The sequence below is a fragment of the Rhinolophus sinicus genome, linkage group LG04, assembly GCF_036562045.2.
Source record: "Rhinolophus sinicus isolate RSC01 linkage group LG04, ASM3656204v1, whole genome shotgun sequence".
Classification (NCBI taxonomy): domain Eukaryota; kingdom Metazoa; phylum Chordata; class Mammalia; order Chiroptera; family Rhinolophidae; genus Rhinolophus; species Rhinolophus sinicus.
Window position 1 is genome coordinate 170,210,645 of NC_133754.1, and position 25,692 is coordinate 170,236,336.

At 37.4% G+C, this 25,692-nt stretch overlaps 1 protein-coding gene across 4 annotated transcripts in view; it reads left to right on the plus strand.

Moving 5' to 3' along the window:
* KIAA1958 (KIAA1958 ortholog) overlaps positions 1-25,692 on the plus strand; it is a 137,147-nt gene that overhangs the window by 49,244 nt on the left and 62,211 nt on the right. For 3 of the 4 annotated variants that reach the window (XM_074330837.1, XM_074330835.1, XM_074330836.1), the window contains one exon: positions 15,514-16,708. In XM_074330837.1, the coding sequence (XP_074186938.1) occupies positions 15,538-16,708 (1,171 nt within the window). In that variant the 5' untranslated portion in view covers positions 15,514-15,537. Of the gene's footprint in view, positions 1-15,019; positions 15,091-15,513; positions 16,709-25,692 lie in introns of those variants that run through there. The other variant, XM_019749533.2, reaches the window with a different exon arrangement.

Sequence of the window (25,692 nt, forward strand, 5' to 3'; positions counted from 1 at the left end):
CCTAGCATTTTTTAGCAAGTTCTTCAAATCCTGCATTTTTGGAAACGTTTTTAGTTTCAGTTTACATTCATCCTGCTTTTATGTGGTCAAGTGTTTGCAACACCCAAAAGTCAGAGAAGGTGACATAAACAGGTTCTCAGAAGTAATATTTGGTGGGGGGTGAGGGGCGTTTGAGTGGGTACTGGTCATCTGATTGGTGAATATTTTTGTGTATGGCAGCTTTTGCTTCTCTCCACAATCTTATGATTTTAGATAGGGTCGTGGTTAACGAGCATCTGGATATTGAGAACTCCTGTACTTGATTTGTGGAAGTAGTGCCGGTTTGCTCAATAATCTATTACAGAATTTCACTCATTCATTTAGGGCTTGAAGTGAGTGAATTTTCCTCACGAACATGCTTGTTTAAGTTGTCGTACTTTAAACTTTCAAAAAATTTGGCAGACTTACAGAGGATTAAGGATCTTTGGTTTTAAGCTTTTATAGTTCCCTTGTCTCTAATGCCTAGTCTCCTTTTACCATGTTTAAAGTAATCCATCCTTAGTGTTTACAGGCCTAATGTACATGCAAGTGCATTATAAAAATAGATTGCCAGCCTAGGGAACCAGGCCTGTGTTGGGCGGCGTCATTACAGGAGGCCGTCATCTTAGCTGGAGAGGTTTAAAAATCAGAATTCAGTGGATTCCCCCCCCCCTCCACACATGCTCCCACGAAACAGTGGTGCTTAGTCTTCAAATGTGTCATAAAACAGAGATGATTACCAAGAAATCAACATGGGTGGTCTGGGGATTACTAATGTAAAAACAACAAAAATAAACTAAAGTGAAAACAAAAAATTATCTTCCTTCTCCAGCACCTTAGGTACTCAGGGGGTTGTGAAGCAGTGGCTGTAGCTCTGAAAGAAGTAGGAGCTTGTACACCATTTCTTTGGAGCAGTGCACCCCATCATCCCTTCCTAATGGGGTACAGGGCTCGGGAATATCACCCGAGAGGCGCTGTAACATAATGGTTCGTCATACTGACTCAGGCAGACTACATGCGTTGGAATCCTGACTCTTTTATTTTACTAAGTATGTGACATCGGACAGATTTCTTAAAACTGTCTGACTCAGTTTTCTCACATGTGAAATGGAGATAATAATAGTACCTCATAAAGGGCAAGGCATGAATGTATCTGATGAGCTTAGAATAGGGCCTGGCACACCGTAAATGCTATGTCTGGGTGTGTTATCGTCATTATCTTTATTGTTAACTTCAGTTCTCAGAGGAGCTTTCTCTGACATTTCTAAATAGGTCAAGTCTCTTCTTTATAAGATCTGATAGAACCACTTATCACAGTGATGATAATGAGTACCATTTAGTAGGTTTACTTACTTGATTATTGAATTAATGACACTTTCTATGTAAGTGAGAGTAAGAATCATGTTTGTTTTTGCTCATGTTCACAGGTCCTGATAAGTGTCCAAAAAATTTATTTAATGAATAAATATTTTTACAATTATAAAATAACTCAGCAATAAGATGTTATTTCACCTCTAAAATTAGCAAAGATTAAAAAATACTATCGTAGCTAGGCAGAGACATAAGGAAATAGACATTATCGTGTGCTGCAGTTGGGAGCTGTCTGGTAGACCCTACCTTCAAGACAGTTTGACCAAAAGAATTAAAGAAGTCTCTGCTTTTGTTTCTATATCTAGCAATTATCAAAATGATGTAGAATTATATTAAAGGGTTAACGTAAAAAGATGTTCATTGTAGCACTTATGTTAGTGAGTAATTGGAATCAAACTAAGCAAAATGACTATAAATAAAGGCTTGGTTAATTATAGTATATCCATCATTAGAAATCATGTAGAACCATGGTTCTCAAATGAAGATTTTTTTATTGACTGCAAGACAGTCACCCAACATTAGATGAAAACACAGATTGCCAAACTCAATCTCTTGGGGAAACTAATCAGAATCTCTAGAATCAGAATCTCTAGAGTTGAGCTAAGAAAAATATTCTGTATTTTCTAATGAGAACCCTAGTAGGTGATTTCAGGGACAGCCTCATTTGGGAACCACTGTTGGCAGGGGCTCTCCAGTATGCATTGATTCTCAGTCACCTGAGCCCATGGTTCTGCTCATCCTTAAAGCCAAGTGAAATGCCAGCTACATTGAAATCTATTGGAACCCTGGAAAACAAGGAAAGAGAACTTCAGAAGAACTCCCCCTTCCCTCCCCAACACACACACACAATCTGGAAGAAGGGAAGAAGATTATCCAGAAAGCTAATTAGTGCTGAGCACCTAACATAAGCCAAGGAAAAATCTTCCCACCCCCTGGAAAAATTAGTGGATTAGTTTTCCCCCAAAAGAACAAAAAGATTTTCTTAAAACTTGGAGCAGTAAGGCTTGGTTCAGAGGTGATAGTTGTGGTTACGGGTTGCATCTTAGCATTTAGAGCTCATCTCCAGGCGTGATTTTGATGGAGTATCTCATTAAGAGTGAGTGAACGCATTTGTAGTTTCAGTCACCATTGATGCTCCTGAGGTCCCATGAGCAGAGGCCAGGCAAGTGAGAAGTTGAGGAACAAACAGGACTGAGGTGTTGCACCACACAGAGGGGTGATCATGTGGTTCATCCCCTGACTTCACGAGGTACCTCTTGGGAGCCTAATGAAGTTCAGAATGCTCCATGGCGTCTCGCATCTCCCTTGAGGAGACCCAAGCAGCGTGTCGGTTTCTGCCCCTGTCCTTCCCTGGGAGGCCCAGCTGTTGGTCTGTCCCCATCACCACCCAGGGCAACACCTGCTACCTTCAAAGCCGAGTTGCTCCTGGCTGAGTTCCTTGGAGTGGAGCAGGGCACAGTTTTGAAAAGTTTACCACCTAATATACACACATGCCCATGTTCCCATCTTCTTACTTAGTTCACAGGCTTATAGCTTTACACTCTGATTTTGTTGTTCAATGGCTATTATACAGCCCTCTTCACTTAGACTTCCTGAGTGAGCTATGCAAACGATCATATATAGCAGGCTTTCCGGGTCACTTTAGTAATGTATTATTACAATTAAAGACGATACATACTTGTTGAAGGATTTTTTAGCCAGTGAATATTTCACTTGGATTGTGAGCCCCTATCCCTTCTCTGAACTGCTGCTATGCTTCATGTGATCCTGTATGTAAATGGGCAGGAGAGGCATCTGTTCTGGTCAGATTGGGCAGGAGATGGTGGACAGAGGAGACATGGTCAAGCTGACAGGTGTATAGAACAGGTGGGTGGCATATTTCAAATCATAGAATTCATGAAAACTCCATTGAGTTTGTGCACTTGGTATCTAGTCATTTGATATTTGTTCAGTATTTATCGAATGCCTTTTGTGTATCAGGCTTTGTTAGAGATGCTTGAGACAGTACTGGGTAAGGTTTCTACCCTCCCATAGCCTGCAGTCAGTGCTTCGAGAAGGATTACAGAGCAAGATGCTGTGCACACAGCGGCCTGGTCCCTGAGCAGTGTGTTTTTGTAAAGATCCCCAAATCCTAAAAAACATTTAGAAATCTAATTCTGGGATTTGGGCTTCAGCAGTCAGGAAAATAGTAATCAGGAAAATCAGGGAATATATATCTGCTAACAAGATTCACAAAGGTGGATGAAAGCATCATCTAGTAAGACAGTACCATGAGAAGACTGCCAGGACCACTGATGAACTTAGTTTTAAAGGTTAAAACGAGCCAGTGACAGAAATTGATAAGTATCAGAAGGAACACAAAGTGGGTCAAAACTGAAAAATCTGTAAATGTAACTTACAGTGTGGAAAAGAAAACACATCAAATTTATAGTTTATTAAAATACTTGATAAAATTCAACATCCTTTGTAATTAAGAAATGAAAAACATTTTTAACATAGTTTAAAATTTTATTAGGAACAAATATCTAATATACTTAATTAAACACTTGAAGCTTTGCCATAAAAGTTAAGAATTAGAAAACAATTTTGAAAAATAGGGATAATGAGGGATTTGCCTTCCTAAATATAAACCATATTCAGTTATAGGAATTTTAAGTGATGCAGTATTAATTGTAAAATAGGTAAGTAGACCAACAAATCAGAATATAAACAATAGAAATACATGGAAAATCAAGGGCATTTTTGTTCTTTTCAAAAAGGGACCATAATACTGAACTAAAACCATATCAATTTTTTAATTCCTTTGAATTTCTCTGGGAAATGGTCTCTTTCCTTTGAATATTTTCGAAAATGAATGTTATGGCCCTAGGTTAGAGGGTTTAATCCTATTATCCCTTTTATGTCCTATTATGTCCCCTTTCAGAATTTCTAAAGTATTTCACTTGATGAGTAAAACTGGGTTACTTACCTTCCCAGCACCTGTCACAGACTCATCGTCACATCTAGAACACTTAACACCACTTTCATTACTCACTACTCTCATTCCTAAAAATGAGAGTCAGAATGGAGGAGCTATTAATATGATATATACAGTAGCTTCAAAATCTCATTCCCATGAGCAGATATTTCACAATAAGAAAGACCTGTCTTCCTTTCCTAAAAAGCAGTAAAGATGTAAGATTTAATTTATGTAACATATAACTGTATCCATATTTATAATTGTTTCCATACTTATTACCACATTTAAAATGATAATTTGGTTAGCCACTATGCATAAAGAAAATACATCTCTGTCTGAATGTTTCATCTTTTTCTACACCCTTTAGAAGAGTAGAGGTAATATAAACCAGAAGCTTTGTAAAACCTAGTAATTTTTGGAGATAGTAATATGAGAAGAGTGCCAGGACCACTGATAAACTCTAGTTTTAAGGTCAAAAAGAGGGCAGTGAGTCCCCGCAAGGGAAACTGAGAAATGGCAAAGTGGTGGAGGGCAGTATTGTGGAAGCCAGGGCAAGAGAGGGTTTCATGTAAGGCAGCCAGCTCTTCGTGCTGCTGAAAAGCTATGTGAAGAGAACCAAAGAGTGTCGATTAAAGTCCTTGACATTGGAGGTTATTGGTGACCTTGGCCAGAACAGTTCCCACGGAGAGTGGAGTGGCATGTGCATTTTCACATTACTCTCTGAAATCTGGGCTCAGCTTCCCTTTAGTTCACTTACTGGAGTGGGGCTGTATTCTCAACATCTAGGACAGATTCTTCATTGCAAGACACTGCTACTCTCTTAAGTCTTGGAAAATTCCATTAGGAGAACGAGGCTATGTAAATTTAGAGGCATCTAAAAATGTTAACATCATTCACTTTGAGAGAGGATTTTCAGTTTTTCTATTTACTACACTTCTTTGAGTGGGCTGTAAAGCATGACTCATGTCAAGTCATGCTCATTGATGGGTAAATCACTTTAAAATGTGATAGAATAATATAGCTTGTCAACACCTGGAACAATTTGAATGAACGAAATGCCATCAAAATTTTAACCCTTTCTCAAAGTATATAATAAAAACCTACACTCAGTGTAAACTGTAGAAATTAAAAACACAAATAATTGAGTGTTCAGAATTTTGAGCTATTTATGGGTATTTTAGATGCATTAATATTTTTGAAAGTATTTTGGATATAATATCAGTATCAAACTATTAACGAAGGTTATGGTGCTTGTTTTCCTTGATAGTCAAAATTCTATTTAAAATTATTTTTTAAATTAATTTGTTTTCTTGGCAAAGGCATGACTAGCTTGCATGACAGAAATGTATATTTCAAGTGAGGAGTTAAATTGGATCAGTCTCTCAAAGAGATGAGCAGCATTTGTTAGGAGAGATTGGTAGAGTGGGTAGGGTAAAAAGTACTTCAGATTGTTGGGTCTATTATCCTGACCCTCTGTGTGGGGTGCTCTTCACAGGATGTCGTGGGGGTGCTAGACTGTTGCAGAGTAATTGCCAAGGGTGGGTATATAATGAAGGAATTCCAGAACCTTTTTAGGCTCTTTGCTGTGCTTATTTTTATGCCTAGATGCCTCTCCTCTCCTTTTGCTCCATCCTTTTTCTTTTCAATCTGTGAGTTTCTACTAATCCTTCAGCTCTTAGTTTTAAATATCACTGTCAGAGAAGCTTTCTCTTATCCCCCAGAATAGAACAAGTCTCCCTGGATTTATGCTCTCTTAACACTCAGTGCATTGCTTTTGCAAACTTCTTGGTAGTATCCACAGTTTTAGGCATCCACTGGGGTCTTGGAACATATCCCCGCAGACAAGGGGGGCTACTGTATTCATGTGGTGCTGTCAAAATAAGTGATTCCTGAGTTTATTACTTTTTAAAGGAAACTGAACAAATCATCACTCCTGACCTGTACATTTGCTCTTCCTGTTATGATATTTATCTTGATTGAAAACAAATCTATCCTGGCTCCCAAGAAACCTAGAAATTATCCTCTCATTTCACCCTCATTCCTCAAAAGCAGTTCATCACCACTTGCTACCTGTTGTCTTCTAACAGGTCTGCCTTCTCTTCCTCTCTTTTCCATTCTCTTGGCCTCTGGTGTAGACTCCTGAAATAGCCTCCTTTGCCCCTTGCTACCTTCTAATCAATCTCAAAAATTATGTTTCTAAAATATGAGTTTGGCCCATGTCTTTTTTCTGATGAAGGCCCTTCACAAAGTAAACTCGAAGCTCTTTGTGGTACACAAAGACCATCATGCTTTTGCCCTTGCATTATTTTTCAATTTAGTCTTTTCCCATAGTTCCCATCGTAAACATAGCAATCCAGTAATAACTGATGTCCTCCTTTTAGTTGGCTGAAATTACCACAGTTTCAAGTCACCATGCGTTTGTCTAGAATGCCTTCATATCTTTCAGAAAGCAGACCCTGACGTTCTTTGCATTCCCTATCCCAAAAGTAGATTCACTAATCATTATCCCCATATCTGAAACATATATTGTACCGTAGTCTATTAATTAATTGACTTCCATACTATTAAATTCTAAGCTTCTTGAAGTCAAGAATTCCAGTCTTTATTTTTTTTTTATTGAATGCTTCACACAGTGTGTATTAGTTTCCTAGGGCTGCCTAACAAAGTGCCACAAATTGGATGGCTTAAAACAACAGAAATTTATTGTGTCTCAGTTCTGGAAGCTAGAGGGCCTAAATCAAGGTGTTGGCAGGACCGTGTTCCCTTTGAAACCTGTAGGGAAATCCTTTCTTCCTCTTCCTAGCTTCTAATGGTTTGCTAGCAATCTTTGGTGTTCCTTGGCTTACAGCTGCTTAACTCTTAACTGCTGACTTCATTGTCGCAGGGCTTTCTCTCTGTGTGTCTGTCTTCACATGGCCCTCTTCTTGTAAGGACACCAGTCGTGTTGTATTAGGGGCCTGCCCTACCTACTCCTGCAGTGACCCTGTTTCCAAATAAGTAACATTTTGAGGTGCTGGGAGTTAGGACTAAATACATCTTTTGAGGGGGATATAATTCAGTCCATATCCCAGTGGTCAGCATATAACAGGTACTCAGATGTTTGCTGAATTGAACATGTTATATATTTGTGGTATAGAATGATTTTTAGGTGTGATTATAAAAAAAAAATTACTAGGTACATAGTATCTTTTAGGTTTATTTCCAAAAATTACATGATGGATTACATGGTACTTGTGACATTTGAAAATTAATAAATATGCTATCTTAAAGTGAAAGCAAATATAATGTTCTCTAAATTCTTTATTTGTAAACCCACTTTTAGTGGCTATATTGTTTTGTGTGATTTACATATAATTTTTTTTTTGAAACAATGATTTCAAATTTTAGAAAGCACATTTTAGGCCTCAATATTAATAAATACCCTTTCCCTATCTTTTAACTGTATTTTTAGGTAGTATCTTCTTTCTGCACATTAATGTATATTAATATTAGAACTTTATTATTCAGATTTTTGGGGGGTAAAATCCTAGTTGTTTCAATATTTTTCATTTTAGCATATGCAATAAATTGCACCCTTTAATAGGAATATGAGGAAATTAGGTTTATAGGATTTGCTTCTTATGTTCTAAGAGTTGTAATTAGTGGGAAAATAAAATAGGAAGTGTTTTTTTGAGGTGAGCACATCATCCTTTATTTTTAAATTATTTCTTTTTTCAGTTACAGTTGACATTCAGTATTATTTTACATTAGTTTCAGGTGTACAGCACAGTGGTTAGACATTTATATAATTTATGCAGTGATCCCCCTGATTAGCGTAGTACCCACCTACCTGGCTCTATATATATAGTTGTTGCAACATTGTTAACTATATTCTTTATGCTGTATTCTAGTTTTTTAAAGAAGCCATTACTTCTCATCTTTTGTTTGATTTTCTTTGTTTCTAGCTTTGTTAATCACTGGCCTATTAGTGGAGGTATCATCAGTACTTTTTAGACCACACCCAAGTTTCCTTGTTAGCATTGAAATTTACTTAGGGGAACCTCTAAAAGAAGGTAGCAGTGTTGAGTGTGTTTAAGTTTAATAAATACCTTCTCCATCCCTGCTAAAGCCCTGTATTTATATTCTGTTAGCAATTGATGTAGTCCAATTTATGAAATTTTTTTATGACTCATGCTTTTTGCATGCTAAGAAACTTTTCCCATCCAAGGTCACTAAGATATTCTCTCCTCTTATTTCTTCTAGAAGTTTTCTAGTTTTAGATATTAAATTTAGGTCTGTGATCTATTTTGAGTTTATTTTTGTGTGTGGTGTAACTAAAGACGGATGTTTCTTTAAATAGGTTTCCAATTGACCCACCCAGCAACATTTGTTGAAATGATTTTCCTTTCCCGTTAAATTGCCGTACCCTTTTGTCAAAAATCGGTTAATCAAATATGTATGGATCTATTTCTGGACACTGACTCAGTTTCATTGATGTCTGTATCTATTCTTTCGTAAGTACCCCATGATCTTGATTGCAGTAGCTTGAAATTATTGTAAGTCTAGAAATCAGGTAGAGTGAGTCGTCTACCTTTATTCTTATTTTTTAAATTTTCTTTGATTATTTTAGGTCCTTTGCGTTTCCATAGAAAATCAATTTCTTGTCAATTGCTAATTTCTTGTCAATTGCTACTGAAAAGCCCTGCTGGAATTTTTGTTGGAATTGCATTGAATATGTAGATCAATTCAGGAATAAGACCACCCTACCAATACTGAATCGCCAATCCATGAATATGGTATATCTCTGTTTATTTAGGTCACGTTTAATTTCAGCAATGTTTTGTAGTTTTTAGTTAGAAGTCTTGGACATCCTTTGTTAGACTTATTCCTAGGTATTTAATGTATTTGGCACAATTATAAATAGAATTTTTTAAAACTTAATTTTCTAATATTTTGTTGCTAATATAGAAAATAATTGATTTTTAGAATATTGATCTTGTATCCTATTACTTTGCTAAATTCATATATGAGTTGTAGCAGGGTTGTTTTTTTTAAATTGTCTGGAATTTTCTACATAAACAGCCGTATCATCTATAAATAAAACAGTTTTACTTCTTATGTTCTAATTTTTCTACCTTTCATTTATCTTTATTGCATTATTTCAGTGGCTATGACCTCTAGTACAATGTTGGATAAAAGTGATGCAAGTGGACATTATTCCTGATCTTAGGAGGAAACAATTCAGTCTTTTACATTAAATATGATATTAGCTGTAGATTTTTCATAGATTCCCTTTATAAGTTTGAGGAAGTTCCTACTATTACTACTTTGCTAAGAGTTTTTTTTAATCACAAATGAATATTGAATTTTGTCAAATACTTTGTCTGCATGTATTGAAATGATTGTGTGGTTTTTCTTCTATGGACTGTTAGGTTGAATTATATTGATTGATTTTTGCATGTTCCTTGCATTCCTGGGATAAGTCTTACTTGGTGATATTTCATATATTTTTGGATTCAGTTTGCTAATGTTTTGTAAAGTATTTTTGCATCAAATGAGGAATATTCAGCTATGATTTTCTTTATTGTAATACCTTTGTCAGATTTTGGTATTAGGGTTATGCTGGCCTCCTCAAACAAGCTAGGTAGTGATCCCTCCTCCTATTTTGGAAAATTTTGGTACTGAATGTGTGCTAGCATTTGCCAATGAACTCTTTCTTTTGGAAATTTTTTTTTTTTACTTAAAAAGTATTATAGATATATGGCTACTCAGATTTTGTTTCTTTGTAGGTCGAGTTTGTCATCCATCAGCAGTGGAAATTTAGTGTTTTAAAACAACAGTAACAACAAACCCTTTGAAAGGTTCAGAACCCTCTAGAGAGAGAGATTACAAGGACTGTGGGGCAGATTGTTGTAATGACGTCGGGTGAAAGCCAACTTAGACCACTGGTATGTGGTTGGTAACTCGCTTCGTCAGGTTTTGGAAAAGTAACAATCTTTTCTTTTTTTTCTTGGTTTCATTTTTATTTGTACCTTAAATTACACTAAAGATTAGATATGTCACAAGATAATGGGAAGTGATAAAAGACCATCTAATCACTCTATGAATTTCATTTAACAATCTCTATTTTTGTGTGTGTATAATACAAGTAGGAAAACTGAAAGTACAAATGTTATCTCACATTAAATATGTATTACTTTGTTCATTCCTTTCTTTTCCCCAGCTTCAGGTGTACAAAACAATGTAATGGTTAGACATTTCACCCCTCACAAAGTGATCACCTCCCTCCCCCAATCTGTTGCCCTCTGACATCGTATATGTCTATTACAATTCCATTGACTCTGTTCTCTATGTTGTATTCATACCCCGTGACTATATATATTAAATTATAGTTGACATACAGTGTTATTCAGCTTCAGCTTCAGGTGTACAGCGCAGTGCTCAGGCACCTACCTCATCCCTGAGGTGGTCTCCCTAATAAGACGAGGGTCCATCGGATACCCTACAAACTCTGTACAACATTATTGATTATATTCCCCAAACTGTCTTTCATATCCCCATGGCTATCTTGTGGTTACTGATTGTGCTTTCTAATCCCCTCCCCTTCTCCATCATCCCCACCTAGTAACAGTCTTTTTGTACCTTTTTTGTGTGTGTGTAAAGAAGTTTTTCTCAAACTTTTGAAAGAAAAATATTTTCGTGGACCTTCTTCATGGCCATTGCTGGTTTAAGTCATTTTTATCGTAATGTTATTTAAATATGTATTAACAGAACTTATAGTTCTGATATAGCTGTAAACCAAAACAGACATACAAATGCAACTTAAGTAAAACTATAGCATCAACATAATTCATAGGGAACCAGACTTGAGACAATATCTTTTTACTGTTATAAAGCTGGAGGCATTGTGTGGTGATTAAGAGCTTGGTTTCCGGAGTAAGATTGAAGGTCAGATTTTTGTTCCACCATTTACTCTGCCCATGTGACATAGTTTACTTATTTATAATATGAGTTCAGTAATTTACCTGACTTACTAGAATTATGATGTAATTAGGATTATTGGTTTATCACGTCCTAGAACAGTGGGTGACAAACAGTAATTGTTTCATAAATATTAGCTGTAATAATAATTAGTTCTATATTGTTGTTTTACTGAAATCTAATGATCAACGTTGGGTTTAATGGTAGAAAGTCTGATTCTATATTTAATGTTTCCAATTTTGACTTTAATAATATAAATACTAAACCAATCTTCTTTCCTAAGTTAACATACAGTGTGGTGATAATAATTTTATAGCTTTTTTGCTAAATTAGGACAATCAAATCTCATACTTAATAAACTGTGCTAGGTACGACTCCTAATGAAGTGTCACTTGATAACTCCGTAAAACTGAGCGTCTAAACCTAGTCATTGTCCATATCAGATATGTGAAAATACTATTTGAAGTTACTTTTCAGTTCTTGAAGATATAGAAAAAGCATTAATTTTCAGCATAGAGCTTATCATCCGACTTTTAATGGAAATGAGTACATCCTAGAAACTATTCTCAGCATTTTGAAAATACCTTGATTGGCTTGTCATTGATTCTATTATGTATTGAACTTAGAATATACTGCAGTACATTGATAGCTATTCTTTGTCAGCTTGGACTCAATCCATTTAATTACCCTAAATATCAGCTAATTATGCTCTCAACCAGTTGACATCAGTTACTGGTTGAAATATATTAATAGTAATACTGGAAAAATTTTTCATGTGGTACTCAAGAAAACTTGAAGAGCCTCTTCATGAAATTGCCAGTCAACTTCAAAATGTAATAAAAACGACTTACTACAGTTGATTCTTAAAGGTTGGTGGTTATTATAAAAGTGGATAAGCCTGTAACAAAATTTTTAATTTTATTTACTTTGTGTCTTATTTTAAATTTTTCTTCTGGGACCTTCAGCAATGGTACTATTTTACTAACTGTGTTTTACTGAGACTCGAAGTTATTTTGAGTTCCAAATGCTTATATACAATTTTGTGTTTTGATTCTGCCACATGTTTGAACGGTTACAACTTCATTCAAATATTGTGCCTTAATGTATATGATTTTCTTTCTATAAGCGTATTCCTTTCAACTCCTTTTTATTTTCTCAGTAGCCTATGACACTTAAAGTGGTATATTGCTTCACCATTACATATGCCATTTTCATGAGGTCAAATCATGATGCCTTTTATTTGAAAATTAGTAATGCAGAAGAGGTTTTGTATTGATATCTGCTAAAAAGAACACAGCACAAACAGATTTCCCAACAAATTGGAAGTCACGTGATGTCACTTTAGTGATTATGGGCACTAACGTGACTAGAGATGCAGAAGCAAAGCGGGTGCTAAAATCACGCAGCAATACTTGGATGTAAAGTGATTGTTTAGACGATTCTTATATTAATTGTATTTTTTTATTATGATCAAAATAAAGACAGTTACAAACATTTTGACATAGAATTACAGACCTCTCAAGAATTTATTTGTGGAGTCCAATCTGAGAAGCAACTGTACTGGGATATGGTGCAGAGAAAATGAAGGATTCTGCTCTAAGGTTTCAAAAACCAGAGATGTCTGTATTATTTTTTGTGTATCAATTAGTAATTGAACTTAGCTGTATGTAATAACATACTCCAACAACAGTGGCTTAAGCAAGATTGGGGTTCATCTTTCCCTGTAAGGCAAGGAATCCTAGGCAGTTCAGAGCTGAGGCAGTGGCTCCAGGAAGTTACCAGGGACCCAGGCTCCTTTGGGCTCGTCTCTCTCACCCTCAAGCTCTCATTTCATGCTTCCAAGTGGGCCTCTGCTCTAGCCACCATGTTCTTGTTCCAGGCAGGAAGAAAGGGAAAGACAGAGGCCCAAAAAGCAAAAACTGGACAAGTCTGTGTTACACATCACCGGTTAGAACTGTGTCCTATGGCCACGCCCGTTTCAAGGGAAGCTGGGAAATATAAAAAAAACAAAACAGGCCTTTTATCTGCATTTTGTTGTATGAAAGGAATATAAGTAAGTCCATAAATTGTTAGAGTATAAAGACCATATAGTCCTGTCATTTTGGGCTTAGGGATAATTAGTGACTTGTCTAAGGCCACAGACATCCGTTTCAAGACTGGAATTTGAAGTTCCTGAATTTCATGCTGTCACTGTTCTTTCCATTTACTGTGCTGCTTCATAAAATCTGGTAGCTCGTGTGTTACTCTCCTGCATAGACAAGACAGCTGTGTTTTGGTTACACCACTAGGGAGAAAATCCTCTAATCCCTGGAATGATTCTAATGAAAGCGATTGGAGGAAATTTCATGTTTCTTATTTGAGGGCTTATATGTTCAGCTTGTGTTGGGGTGTTGCCAATTTATGTATTCATTCATTCATTCTTCATTCATTGATTCAGCAGCAACAACCGATTATAAGATCTGAAGAGCAGTACCATGTCTTACTAATTTCTGTATCCACAAGTAGGTCCTCATTGATGAATGATTATGTATCATAGTTTCTGTCCTGAGGGAATCCTCAGTCAAGTCTGGGAGATAGACAAAAATGTGAATGGTAACAGTATAGCCAAGACAAAGTGCCTTGAGATGATGGAGGTGCAGGTGAAGAGAATCTAAATAAATCTCTGAGGCTGAAAGAGGGTCTGGAAAGTTTTCAACAGGAGATGGTCCCAAGTTCAGTCTTGAAGGGGGTTTTCAGGTGAAGAAAGAGGAGGGCTGAAGGTCAAACCAAAGCATGTGTTTTTAGAGGCCCACTGGGGAGTGAAAAACTGTATTTAAAGAGACCGTAAGAAATGTGGGGAAAGGCCATGATAGTAGGAAGTGAGGCTTGACAGGTTGACTCTGGCCATGGCCCCATCACGCAGGCCTCATTGCCATGTTAAAGGATTTAAATTTACCTAACTCTGCTGAGGGGGCCATGGAAGCAGGGTACGGAGGTGGGGAATGGACGCTCAGATCACCTGGTGTTGCAGTTAGATCTTGGCACCTTAGTGCAGAGCTCACGTCTTTATAGGTGAAAGGCACCTCTTGTCACCCAAGCTGTAGATGACCAGGGCAAACTAAACCATCAAAATCCTTTGTTCCTCCCTGCCCAGTTCTCCCCAGGATCTCCCTTTTGGCAGAGCCTTACTTGACCTTTGTAGTCACGTGTGGACTGCACGTGCCTCATTTCACTTTTCCTGCCCATCATGTTGTCTTCACTCTTATCCCCTCAGGGACCCATCACAAGTGATTCCTTTTGACCTCTGCCCAATAAACAACGATTTACTCCTATGTGGTAGTTGGTTATCGTTGGGTGTATAGGAACTGCAGATGGTGAAATACACCAGGCACGTCATTTACCTCCAATTGTGAGATGAAAAGCCAGGTTGCAGGCATTTCAGACAGCAAGAAGGTGGGAAGCCTGCCCTTAAAGTTTGGTTTGAGTGCTGGCACCCGGCCTACCTATCCTCTCTTGGGGTCGGCAGCCTGCCTGTGCCCCTGACCCCAGCAGGCACCCCTAGTGGCTCTTTTCCCAATCTGTTCTCCCTTCTCTGCTAAAGACGTTTCTTCCCCACTTCCCAGATGTAGCCCCTCACTGTCTCCTTGGACTCCCAGTTGCATCATCGGTGGTCTGGTGCCCAGCAGAGAATGTCTCCCCTCCCTGACATCTACCCTAGAACAGATCTAGGCTCTGACATCTACCCTAGAACAGATTTTGGCTCTCCTCTAGTCATGACGTTTCTGATGGCAGAGGGTGAAGTTGTAAGTGCGTCCTCTTGGTCAATATACACATTTTATTATTAAGGGGCTGACTGAACTTCTCTCTTTGTGACTTTGGACATAAAATGTACCATGAAAAAGCTCACCTCTTTTTTATTGGTCATTTCTTTTTTTTCCTTTCTTTCCCTTTTTTTTCTTATGCAGGCATTATTATAACAATAAAGAAAACCAATAAAAAATTTCTCAAATCTCACAACCATAAGGCATCAGCTATTTTTACTTTTTGCTGTACGAGTATGCGTATTTTCTTCCAGTCCCTGCCCATATGCAGTGATATTAACTAGATGCAGTTTTGAAGTGCATTTACTTTTTTATGCTACATGATGATCATAGCAAGGAAATTGAATTGAGATACAGGAATATCTTGGGTAATAATGGCTTCTTATTTTGATTATTTCCCTTTAGGAAAGTCACTGCTGATCCTGTACCATGGAGGATTGCCTTCATACGTCATCTGAGAATCTGTCCAAATTGGTCAGCTGGGCCCACAGCCATGGGACTATTTGCAGCCTCATTCCTAACCTGAAACACTTGCTTTCAGAAGGTTCCCATGGGAACCTCACAGCAATGTGGGGCTGTAGTGCTGGCCATGCCTATCACTGGCCACTGACAGCTACCTGCAGAGCTGGGTCCCAAGAAAGGGTCTGTTTCCAGGATAACAGAAGTTTTAACTCTGATAGTCCCAGTATAATTGGAGTGCCCTCTGAGACACAGACTAGCCCAGTTGAAAGGTACTCTGGGAGACCAGTGAAAGCGAAGCTAGACTGTAATCGGACCAGAGACTCTTGTGACTTCTCTTATTGCAGTGAGCCCTCTGAACTGGATGAAGCTGTTGAAGAATACGAAGATGAAAACACCCTGTTCGACATGGTTTGTGAGTCTTCTGTTACAGATGAGGATAGTGACTTTGAACCTCAGACCCAAAGGCCTCAAAGCATTGCTCGCAAAAGGCCTGGAATAGTTCCCTCTTCTATTCATTCAAGCTCCCAGACTCAGATGGTTGATGAATGCAGCAATGATGTCATCATCAAGAAAATCAAACAAGAGATTCCCGAAGATTATTACATTGTGGCCAATGCGGAGCTGACTGGAGGAGTGGATGGACCGGCCCTCTCCTTGACTCAGATGGCAAAACCCAAGCCTCAGACTCATGCTGGTCCCTCCTGTGTCGGGTCTGCTAAGCTAATTCCCCATGTAACATCTGCCATCAGCACAGAGCTAGACCCACATGGTATGTCTGCATCCCCGTCTGTGATGTCCAGACCAGTTGTCCAGAAGACGGCTAGGGCATCTCTGGCTTCACCAAACAGAGGGCCCCCTGGTGCCCACGGCACCAACCAGCAGGTGGCCATGCAGATGCCTGTGAGCACATCCCATCCTAACAAACAGATCAGCATCCCTTTGTCTGCCCTGCAGCTGCCTGGACAGGATGAGCAAGTTGCTTCTGAAGAGTTCCTGCCCCATCTGCCCAGCCAGGTCTCCTCCTGTGAGGTAGCCCTTTCTCCCTCAGTTAACACAGAGCCAGAAGTGAGCTCCAGTCAGCAGCAGCCCCCACTTGCTCCAACCATAACCACTGAGGCCATGGCACAGTGCATACCAGGTATGGCATGTGAGGTGACAGTGAGTCCCTCATCCAAGTACATCAGAGAATTCCGCGCCGTCACCACTTCTAAAACCATTGGCTCAGTTTGCTATAATTCAGGCCTTTATTATTCTTAGAAAGATAGAAATAGTGAAATGTATTACATCCAGGTGCTACTATAAAGGAAATTCTGAATTAAGGCCATCCATCTAGTTGATGTATCTCAAGGCTGAAGGGATAGCTGTAGGATTGTGCTGTTGATATTGCATGGCTAGATTTAAGGTTTGTATCTAATCTTAAGTTGAATTTTTATACAGTTATTTTTGAAAACACTTTTATGCTGCCCTAGTTTCGAGGTATTTGGTTGCTCTTTGAAACCAAAATGACGTTGGGTTAGGCACAGAATGACAATAGGCCTAATGTTTTTCCATTTATTTGTCTGAATCAGCTTGGCATTTCTGTTCGTTTTCGTTGGTGCGGCAGTTAAAACAAGTTTTTTAAAAAGCAACAAACCTTTCTAAAAGAAGTATTTGATCTCTCAAAATTTAAAAGAACCAGATAGCTTGCATTTCTGGAATACGTGCGTCTAACTGGAATGGATTGGGAGGAGGAAAGGGAAACAATTTATATGAGGCCCCTATCTGTAATTCTAACATTCTAATGTTCTTTAATTTTAACATTCGGTACTTCTTTAATCTGGGCTATTATTATATGAAGAAGGTTTGGATGTCACACTTTTAGGTTCATGATTCAAGTCTAATAGGCCAGAAGTTGGAAATGTAGACGAGGATGAACAGACATGCAGAGGCTATAGAAAGCAGAAATTTGTGGCACATTTTGGCTACATTTTACTCCCTCTCAAGAAAGTCATGTATTTTGGGAAGAGCTTCCTAGAATCCTGAGATACCTGTGCCTTTACCCTGTAACTTTCTAGAATTCAGTGGCTTTACAAAATGCTTTCCCAATGTTAGTGTCAACCTTAAGATCCCCAAAGGAAATCTTTGGTTTATGAGTTTTCTAACACAGTCATGGTACTATAATAAAATATACAATTGGAAATAGTCCCATCTTGATTCAGAATTGTGCTTTTCAGTTTATTCATTTTTATTGCATTTTAAAATAATAGCTTTCTTGAGACATAATTCACATACCATGAAAGTCACTCTTTTAAAATGTACAGATTCAGTGGTTTTTGGTATATTCACATACTTGTGCAACCATCACCACTATCTAATTTCAAAACATTTTAATCACCCCAGAAAGAAACCCCATATCCATTAGCAGTCACTCTTCCCCTCCTTCCAGCCCCCGTCAACCAAATAATCTACTTTACGTCTCTATGGATTTGCCTATTTCTGCACATTTCATATAAACGGAGTCATGTTATGTAGCCTTTTGTGATGGCCTTCTTGCACTTAGCGTACTTTTTTTAAGGTTAAGCTATGTTGTAGTGTGTGTCAGCAGTTCTTTCCTTTTTATTGCCAAGTAATATTTCATTGTATGGGTAATACCATATTGTTTTTTCTTTCATCAGTTGATGACATTTAGGTTGTTTCTATTTGAGGGCTATTATGAATAATGCTGTTAATAACATTTGTGTACAACTTTTTATGTGGATATTTCATTTCGCTTGGGCAATAACTTAGAAGTGGAATTGCTGGGTTCTATAGTAACTCTATGTTTAACTTTTGGAGAAGCTTCCAAACTGTTTTCCAAAGCAGCTTCACCATTGTACAGTCTTACCAGTATTGTAAAAGTTTCCTATTCCTCCACATGCTCAACAATACTTATTATTTTCTGTTTTTCTAAAAAATTATAGCTGCCCCTTTGGGTGTGTGAAGTAATATCCCATTATGGTTTTGATTTACATTATCCTAATGACTAATGTTGAATTTTTTTTTCATGTGCTTACTGGCCATTTGTATATCTTCTTTTGAGAAATTCGAATCCTTTGCCCATTTTCTAATTAGGTTGTCTTTTTATTGGTAAATTGTATGATGAGCCCTTTTACATTCAGATTACAAATCCCTTATCAGATATATGATTTATAAATATTTTCTTCCATTCTGTGGGTTGTCCCTCCTTCCCTCTCTTTTCTTTCTTTTTTTTTTTAAGTTTTACTTCAGTCATTTAATAATAACAAGGTCTTTGGCTAATATTCACATCATTAGGTACAATGTTATCTTTATGAGGATGGCAAAAGTCTTTGTACTACTAGGAAATCTCACTCTTGATACATGCAGGATATAAGGAGTACCTTTTCACTTAAATAATTGTGAATCTGATTTGTTTGTCTCTCCCCCACCTTTTGTTTTGTAAAATAGGAGACTTAACTTGACAGTTTTCTACATTCTCAAATTATATTTGAGGGTAGAATTCAGAAATGTATTTTGCAAAGTGGGTCAGTACACCAAAACAGCTTAGTAAGACTATTAACTTGAGCTGCACACACCTCCATTAAATTACCTCTGTAAAGCGAGATGGCAAGACGTCCTTGCATCTGCCGAGTGGATAGTAAATGAGATATTGAGGCTCTTTACTAAACCAAATATGAGTATCTTACTATATATAACTATTTCAGAGAAGAAATTCAGCCTATTGCAAAAAATATTTTAATCTATTTTTTTGTTGTATAGATTACATTTTCTTAGGGTTTTTTTTTTCCTTTTCTCAATGAAATTGCACTTTTTATGATAGCTGTAAAAAGCAAGCATGGCCAAGGATGGCACATAACATACACAGTCATAAATTATGATTTGGCTTTATTCTCCCAGAGAGGATAGGTTTAGCTTGGAGATGAACCTTCAAGAAAAACAGTCTTGAAGAACTGGTGATTGGAGTTTCCTAAGGAATGATCCTGATGTTTTCATTCATTGCTCTGTGGAAGGATATTATATTGCTAAGATATTGTTGGCTTTAGAGAAACGCTATTTGGATTGGAAACATCAATGGGACAATTAAAAATCTGATTGACATTTTTCTATTGGGAGAGATATGTAAAGATAACTTAACAATTTACCTTTGTTGCACAGAGCCCAAACTATGCTTTGTGCTATAAAAGTTTTATTTGTTTTTGCATATTTATTTATAGTAAATAGTTGTACTCAAAATTTTACTTATTTATTTTGTATATTTATTTACAGTAAATAGTGTTCATTGTAAACATAGATTTTTTTTAAATTTAAAATCCATCACATCCAAATAAATATATGTGAGTAAATATGTACAGATGGACCTTACACAGTTAATAAATGTAGCATACTTGGGATTAAGCAAAGAAGAGAGGTTCTGAAAGAAATGGCTGAAAGCAGAATCAGGGACATTTAAAATGGATGTTGTATAAGTCTTTATCAAATGGAGTCTTTATCAAATCATTGTAGAAATATTACATACCTTTGAGTAATTTTTTTTAAATAAAGAATTTGACAAATGACTATTGAATCAGCCAGAACAAAGAGAAATTGTTCCACTTTGTTTAGAGTTTTACTGATGTCATTTAATTCTGTTCTCCCACTGGAAAATCATCCTTATTTCTGTTCAGAACTAAACTCACAATGTTATAAAATGTTAATCAAGGTGTGGATAAAATTATTAATTTTCATGTCAGTTCTGTCATACTGTTCAACCCAAATCTTAGCAAATAGTAACAAGTAAAGAGGACATACATTATTAGAATTATTGACTATCTCCCAGCAGCTTAGATTCTATTAGTTTTTGAGGTTTTTAATTTGGACATTTGGCATAATTTTAAATCTCTATTATACCATGAGTTGGGTTTTTATGTGTATATTTCTTAAATATGCACACATACACACCACTCCCTATGATTTTGTGCAAAGACCCCTTTTATTAATCAGCTCTTATATCAGAAGTTTTGTAGTAGCAGGCAATCAACTTCCGCTTATCAAATTTGTAATATATATGTTTTTTCTTTTGAAAATACCCATTTTTATCTTTTTCTAATAGATTCATATATATTCTTTATATATTTGAAATATTAACTCATAGTTGATTGGATATGTTGGAAATACATAATCATGTATATTAGAAATACATTTCTTAATTTACCATTAACCTTTAATTTTGTTGATGGCATTTTTTTCTTTAGAATGTTTTAATACCCAATTTTTTAAAATTCAATTTAGTCAAACAGAAACAAAAATAATTTACTCATTTTTCTCAACCTCTACCCCCTACCTCTAACAACCACCATTTTGTTCTCTGCATCTATGAGTTTGTTTTGTTTTTTCTTGGTATAGATTTCCACATGTAAGAGAGATCATAAGGTAGTTGTCTTTCTCTGCCTGATTTATTTCACTTAGCTTACTGCCCTTGAGGTCTATCCATGTTGTCAAAAATAGCAAGATTTCATTTTTTTATGGCTGAATAATATTTCTCTTTGTGTATGTGTGTGTGTGTGTGTGTGTGTGTGTGTGTGTGTGTGTGTGTGTATCACATCTTCTTTGTCCATTCATCCATCAGTAGACACTTACGTTGTTTCCATATTGTGGCTATTGTAAATAATGCTGTAATGAACATGGGGGTACATCTGTCTTTTTGAATTAGCATTTACTTCTTTGGATAAATACCCAGAAGTGTAATTGCTGAATCAGATGGTAATTCTACTTTTAAATTTTTGAGGAACCTTCATGCTGTCTTCCAGAGTGGCTGTATCGATTCACATTGCAGAAGGATTCCCTTTTCACTACATCCTCACCAACACTTGTTATTTCTCATCTTTTTGATAATAGCCATTCTGATAGGTGTGAGGTGATATCTCACTGTGGTTTTATCTTCACTTATTCCATTTTTTAAAAAAATTTTATTGGGGAATAGTGTGTTTCTCCAGGGCCCATCAGCTCCAAGTCGTTGTCCTTCAGTCTAGTTCTGGGGTTGCAGCTCAGCTCGAAATCCAGTTACCATTTTCAATCTTCTTAGTTGCAGGGGGCACAGCCCACCATCCCATGGTGGGAATTGAACCGGCGACCTTGCTGTTGAGAGCGAGCGCTCTAACCAACAGAGCCATCCAGCTGCCCCTCCAGAAGCTCAGCGGCAGCTTGATGTCTTCAATCTACTAGTTGTGGAGGGCACAGCTCACTGGGCCATGTGGGAATTGAACTGGCAACCCTGTTGTTCAGAACTTGTGTTCTAACCAACTGGGACATCTGGCTGCCCTGTTGATCCATTTTTAATCAGATTTTTCTTTGCTATTGAGTTGTGGTATTTTTTGAACTATGGATTTCCTTAATTTTTATGAAGGCTATTCTTTCTACCTCTGTCTGTCTAGCTAGTTAGTTATCAGCTTTTCTGCCTTTGGTATTTTGCTTAGAAAGTTCTTTCCCTACCTTCAATGAGAGAAATATTTACCTGTATTTTCCTCTGGTTCTTTTCTGGTTTTCTTTTCCTCTCCTCCCGTTCTGTCTTCTTTCTTTTTTCACATTTAACTCTATAATAAAATATATTTGGGAGTGGAACCTCACTTCATTATTTTTGCAGGTAGTCAAATGTTCCAGCATCATTTGTTGAATAATTCTCATTTTCCACTGAATTGACTTATGTACCACATTTTTTTTATAATTGGGTCTATATCTAGATTTTCAACTCTTTATTGATTTATCTTTTTTCTTCTAATTTTTACTATTCGATTACATTTTATGCAAAACAAAATGCATTTAGAGAAAAAGAGGGGTTAGTCTAAAGCATTTAATAGAATACTTTTTGAAAAACTACTCAAAATTGAGTTCAGTGAGCTTTTAAAAATTGAGTCATTCATTGAGGCATCAAGCCCTCACCCTGGAAATGGTATTGAGATCAGTCACATAGACCACACAACTGAGTGTGGGTACGGTGGGAGTGTTCTTCCAAGGACACTCTGGATTCTGTTCTTGAAAAGGGCAGCAAACCAGAGATACCCACTACTATTTATATGGGGTTTGTTTTTTGTTTGTTTTTGGTGGGTTTTTTTTTTTTTAGATTTAGTTTATTTATGTGGGCAGATAGGAGTTATTTATATACGTCATTCAAAGACAAAATATACTAGAACAGGTTTCAAATGTAAGGGATACAAATAGTTAAAAGTGTGTGTGTGTGTGTGTGTGTGTGTGTGTGTGCATATATGTGTACACACACACACACACACACACACTCATGTGTTATTTGATATATTTCCTTATTCCACAAGAAATATATGCCTCTTTTTGCAAGATGGAACAAGACTAAATTTGTTTTCTTAGCCATGCCCTTTCCTGTACTTTCCTGCAGGAAGACCTGAGACATAAATTCTGAAAGGTAAGAGAGGCCAAGTACAAATTCATTCTCAGTTTATGCCATCGTTTCCCTCCTTCTCATAACGGGGTGCTCATCTGGATTGAGGTGGTGGGCAGTGCTGGCCATTGACATAGGAGAGCCTGGCCACTCAGAGTTTGGAATCAGACGTGCCCAGCTTGATTCCCAGCCCTCCCTCCTGCTGGCCTTGTGACTTTAAGTCATTTCTTTTCTCTGAGACTCAGTTTGCTTATTTCAAAGTAATGTTAATAATGCCTGATTTATATACCACGTTTGTTTATAATTGGGTTTATTTCTAGATTTTCAATTCTGTTTTTTTTAATTTCTTTATCTTTTTTCTTCTAGTTTTTACAATTTGATTATATTTTATACAAAACAAAATGCATTCAGTGGAAAACGAGGGGTGTAGTTTGAAAACCAAATGTAAAAATACAGGTAAAGCCCACTAAAGAATGTACCTGACGTATGATAAACATTTAATGAACAGTAGTTTCTACCATTATTATTTTTACTTTCATTATCGTTGTCATTGTTGCCATTATTAGGTTGTGCTCAATACTCTTAAATACTGAAGTAGATTCCAATTTAATGCAGTTACACCCATTCATCTACTAAAACAGGGTCCAAGGACCAGTATCATCTGGGAGCTTATTAGAAGTGCAGAATTTCAGGCTGTACCCCTGACCCACGGAATCAGAATTTGCATTTTAACGAGCTCTCCAGGTAACTTGTATGCACACTGAAGCTTGAGAAGCAGTGATCTGAGGAATGCAGGCTCCGCATTCTAAGGCTCATTGTTATTTCATCTGGCCACCCAGTAACTCTGAATACTTCCTGTGTGAGAGAATTCCCTCCTTTGTGCGTCTGCATGTCCCCACTAGGTCCAGAGGTTATATTCCTCCAGATTCTTTGTTTAAAACAATGAAAGCCCAGTCTAGCTAGTTTAGGCAGAAAAAGAATTTAATAAAGGCCACAGAATTTCCTGGAACACCAGGAAACTTGCTTTCTGAGTTTACATTGCAGGGAGGGCACAGTCTTATGATCTCAGGCTTTGCCAGTCAAATGCGTGCACACCAGACTCTAATCAGAAGTCCCTGGAAGAATCTGTTTTGGTAAATAAGTCAGTTTGTAGAGGCTGCAGGAGCAGCATTCCAATAGTAGTTCCACTGTTAGAGGCCCAAGCTGGAGTTTTTCGCTACCAGAGCAAATCTCTGATGTGGTTGGGGAATTATTTGTAGACACCTCCAAGTCTGAGTTACACTAGTAAATTCTGTGGCCTTTATTAAATTCTTTTTCTGCCTAAACTAGCTAAACTGGACTTTCATTGTTTTAAACAAAGTATCTGGAGGAATATAACCTCTGAACCTAGGAAAGGTGTTAACCTCTCCTAGGTGTTGCATGAAAAATAAAATCATTTCCTTTTTGCCACTAGGTTTGTATTTTCAGCTAAATAAATAACATCCCCTTGGTGAGTAACCACTGGTACCGTGATGCCCCATATTGTGTGCTTATCTCGGTGTATAAACTGTACAAGCAACCCATGCTGAGGGGTAGAGACAGCTTCTGCTCACGCTAAACCTTCCCTCCCTTCTCAGTGGGAGTTTTTGCTGAAATATGTCCACTGAGGTGAGTGATTGGCCCTATAGGTTACACATTCCCTGAACCTAGAATGGGAGAAGGAGGTACGTAGTGCCTTTGCTTTCAGCCAAGGGCTTTAAGGGCAGTTCTATGAAGTAAGAGAAATGCCGAGTTGGAACTTCTTATCACCATGTTGAATATTTATTAAAAAGTTAATTTTGAATTATTAGTTTTCCCTTAGGTGTATCTTTTTCCATGTAAACTCACATGATACTATTTCCTGAAATGATCTATTTTATTTCTTCACCATTTCTCAGTTTGATCCCTGTGGCAAAGGGACTAAACAGCAAAACCACCAGGAGGTAGCCCAAATGAGGAGAATATTAGAAATCTAGACATTGGCATTTTGTATTGCCTCATATACTTCTTTTCTTCCTTTTACCTTCCATTTCTTTTTCTCCTTGCATAATTTCATCTTCGAGTTGCAATTGGTAGTGGTGGTAATATGGAAAGTTTGCTTAGATCTGGTGATCATTAGGTCTATTTCTTAGAATAAACTTAATGGACTAGATGCTTACTTAATTGACTTGTGTTCCCTTTCTCTAGTAATACTGAGAGAGACTTGGTTGGAGCTGGAGGCTTTAATGGAACCACACAGCACCCTCCTCTTCAATCCCAGTGCCTTGCACATAGTATGCATATGGCCATCAGGTGGATAAATAATTGACAACAAGAACATACCCTAGGGAAAAGTTATGTACCTGGGCCCAGGAGTTCCCAGGACTCACTGCTTGATGTTAGCAACATCATCTAATAACCTTGTTTCATTCCTCCACTTACTTAATGGGGCAGTGAAGAAATCAGTCCTTCTGCCCCGTTATGATATGGGACACGATGTCCATAGAAAGAGAGAGCAAGTCAAAACCTTGATGGAATTATAGATCCCTAATGTGTTACCGAACACTGTGATCCATTGCAGATCTGTACTAACAGCACCCCTTCCCACAGCCTTTTGGAGGCTACCTTCCATCCCTCTGCTGAGTAGCATAAGGTCTCATTGTTTCTCTCTTTGAAGATCACTAGTTATTGACTCTCCTACTTGGGTGTCAGGATCTTCTCTCCCGGAAGTGCCAGTGTCG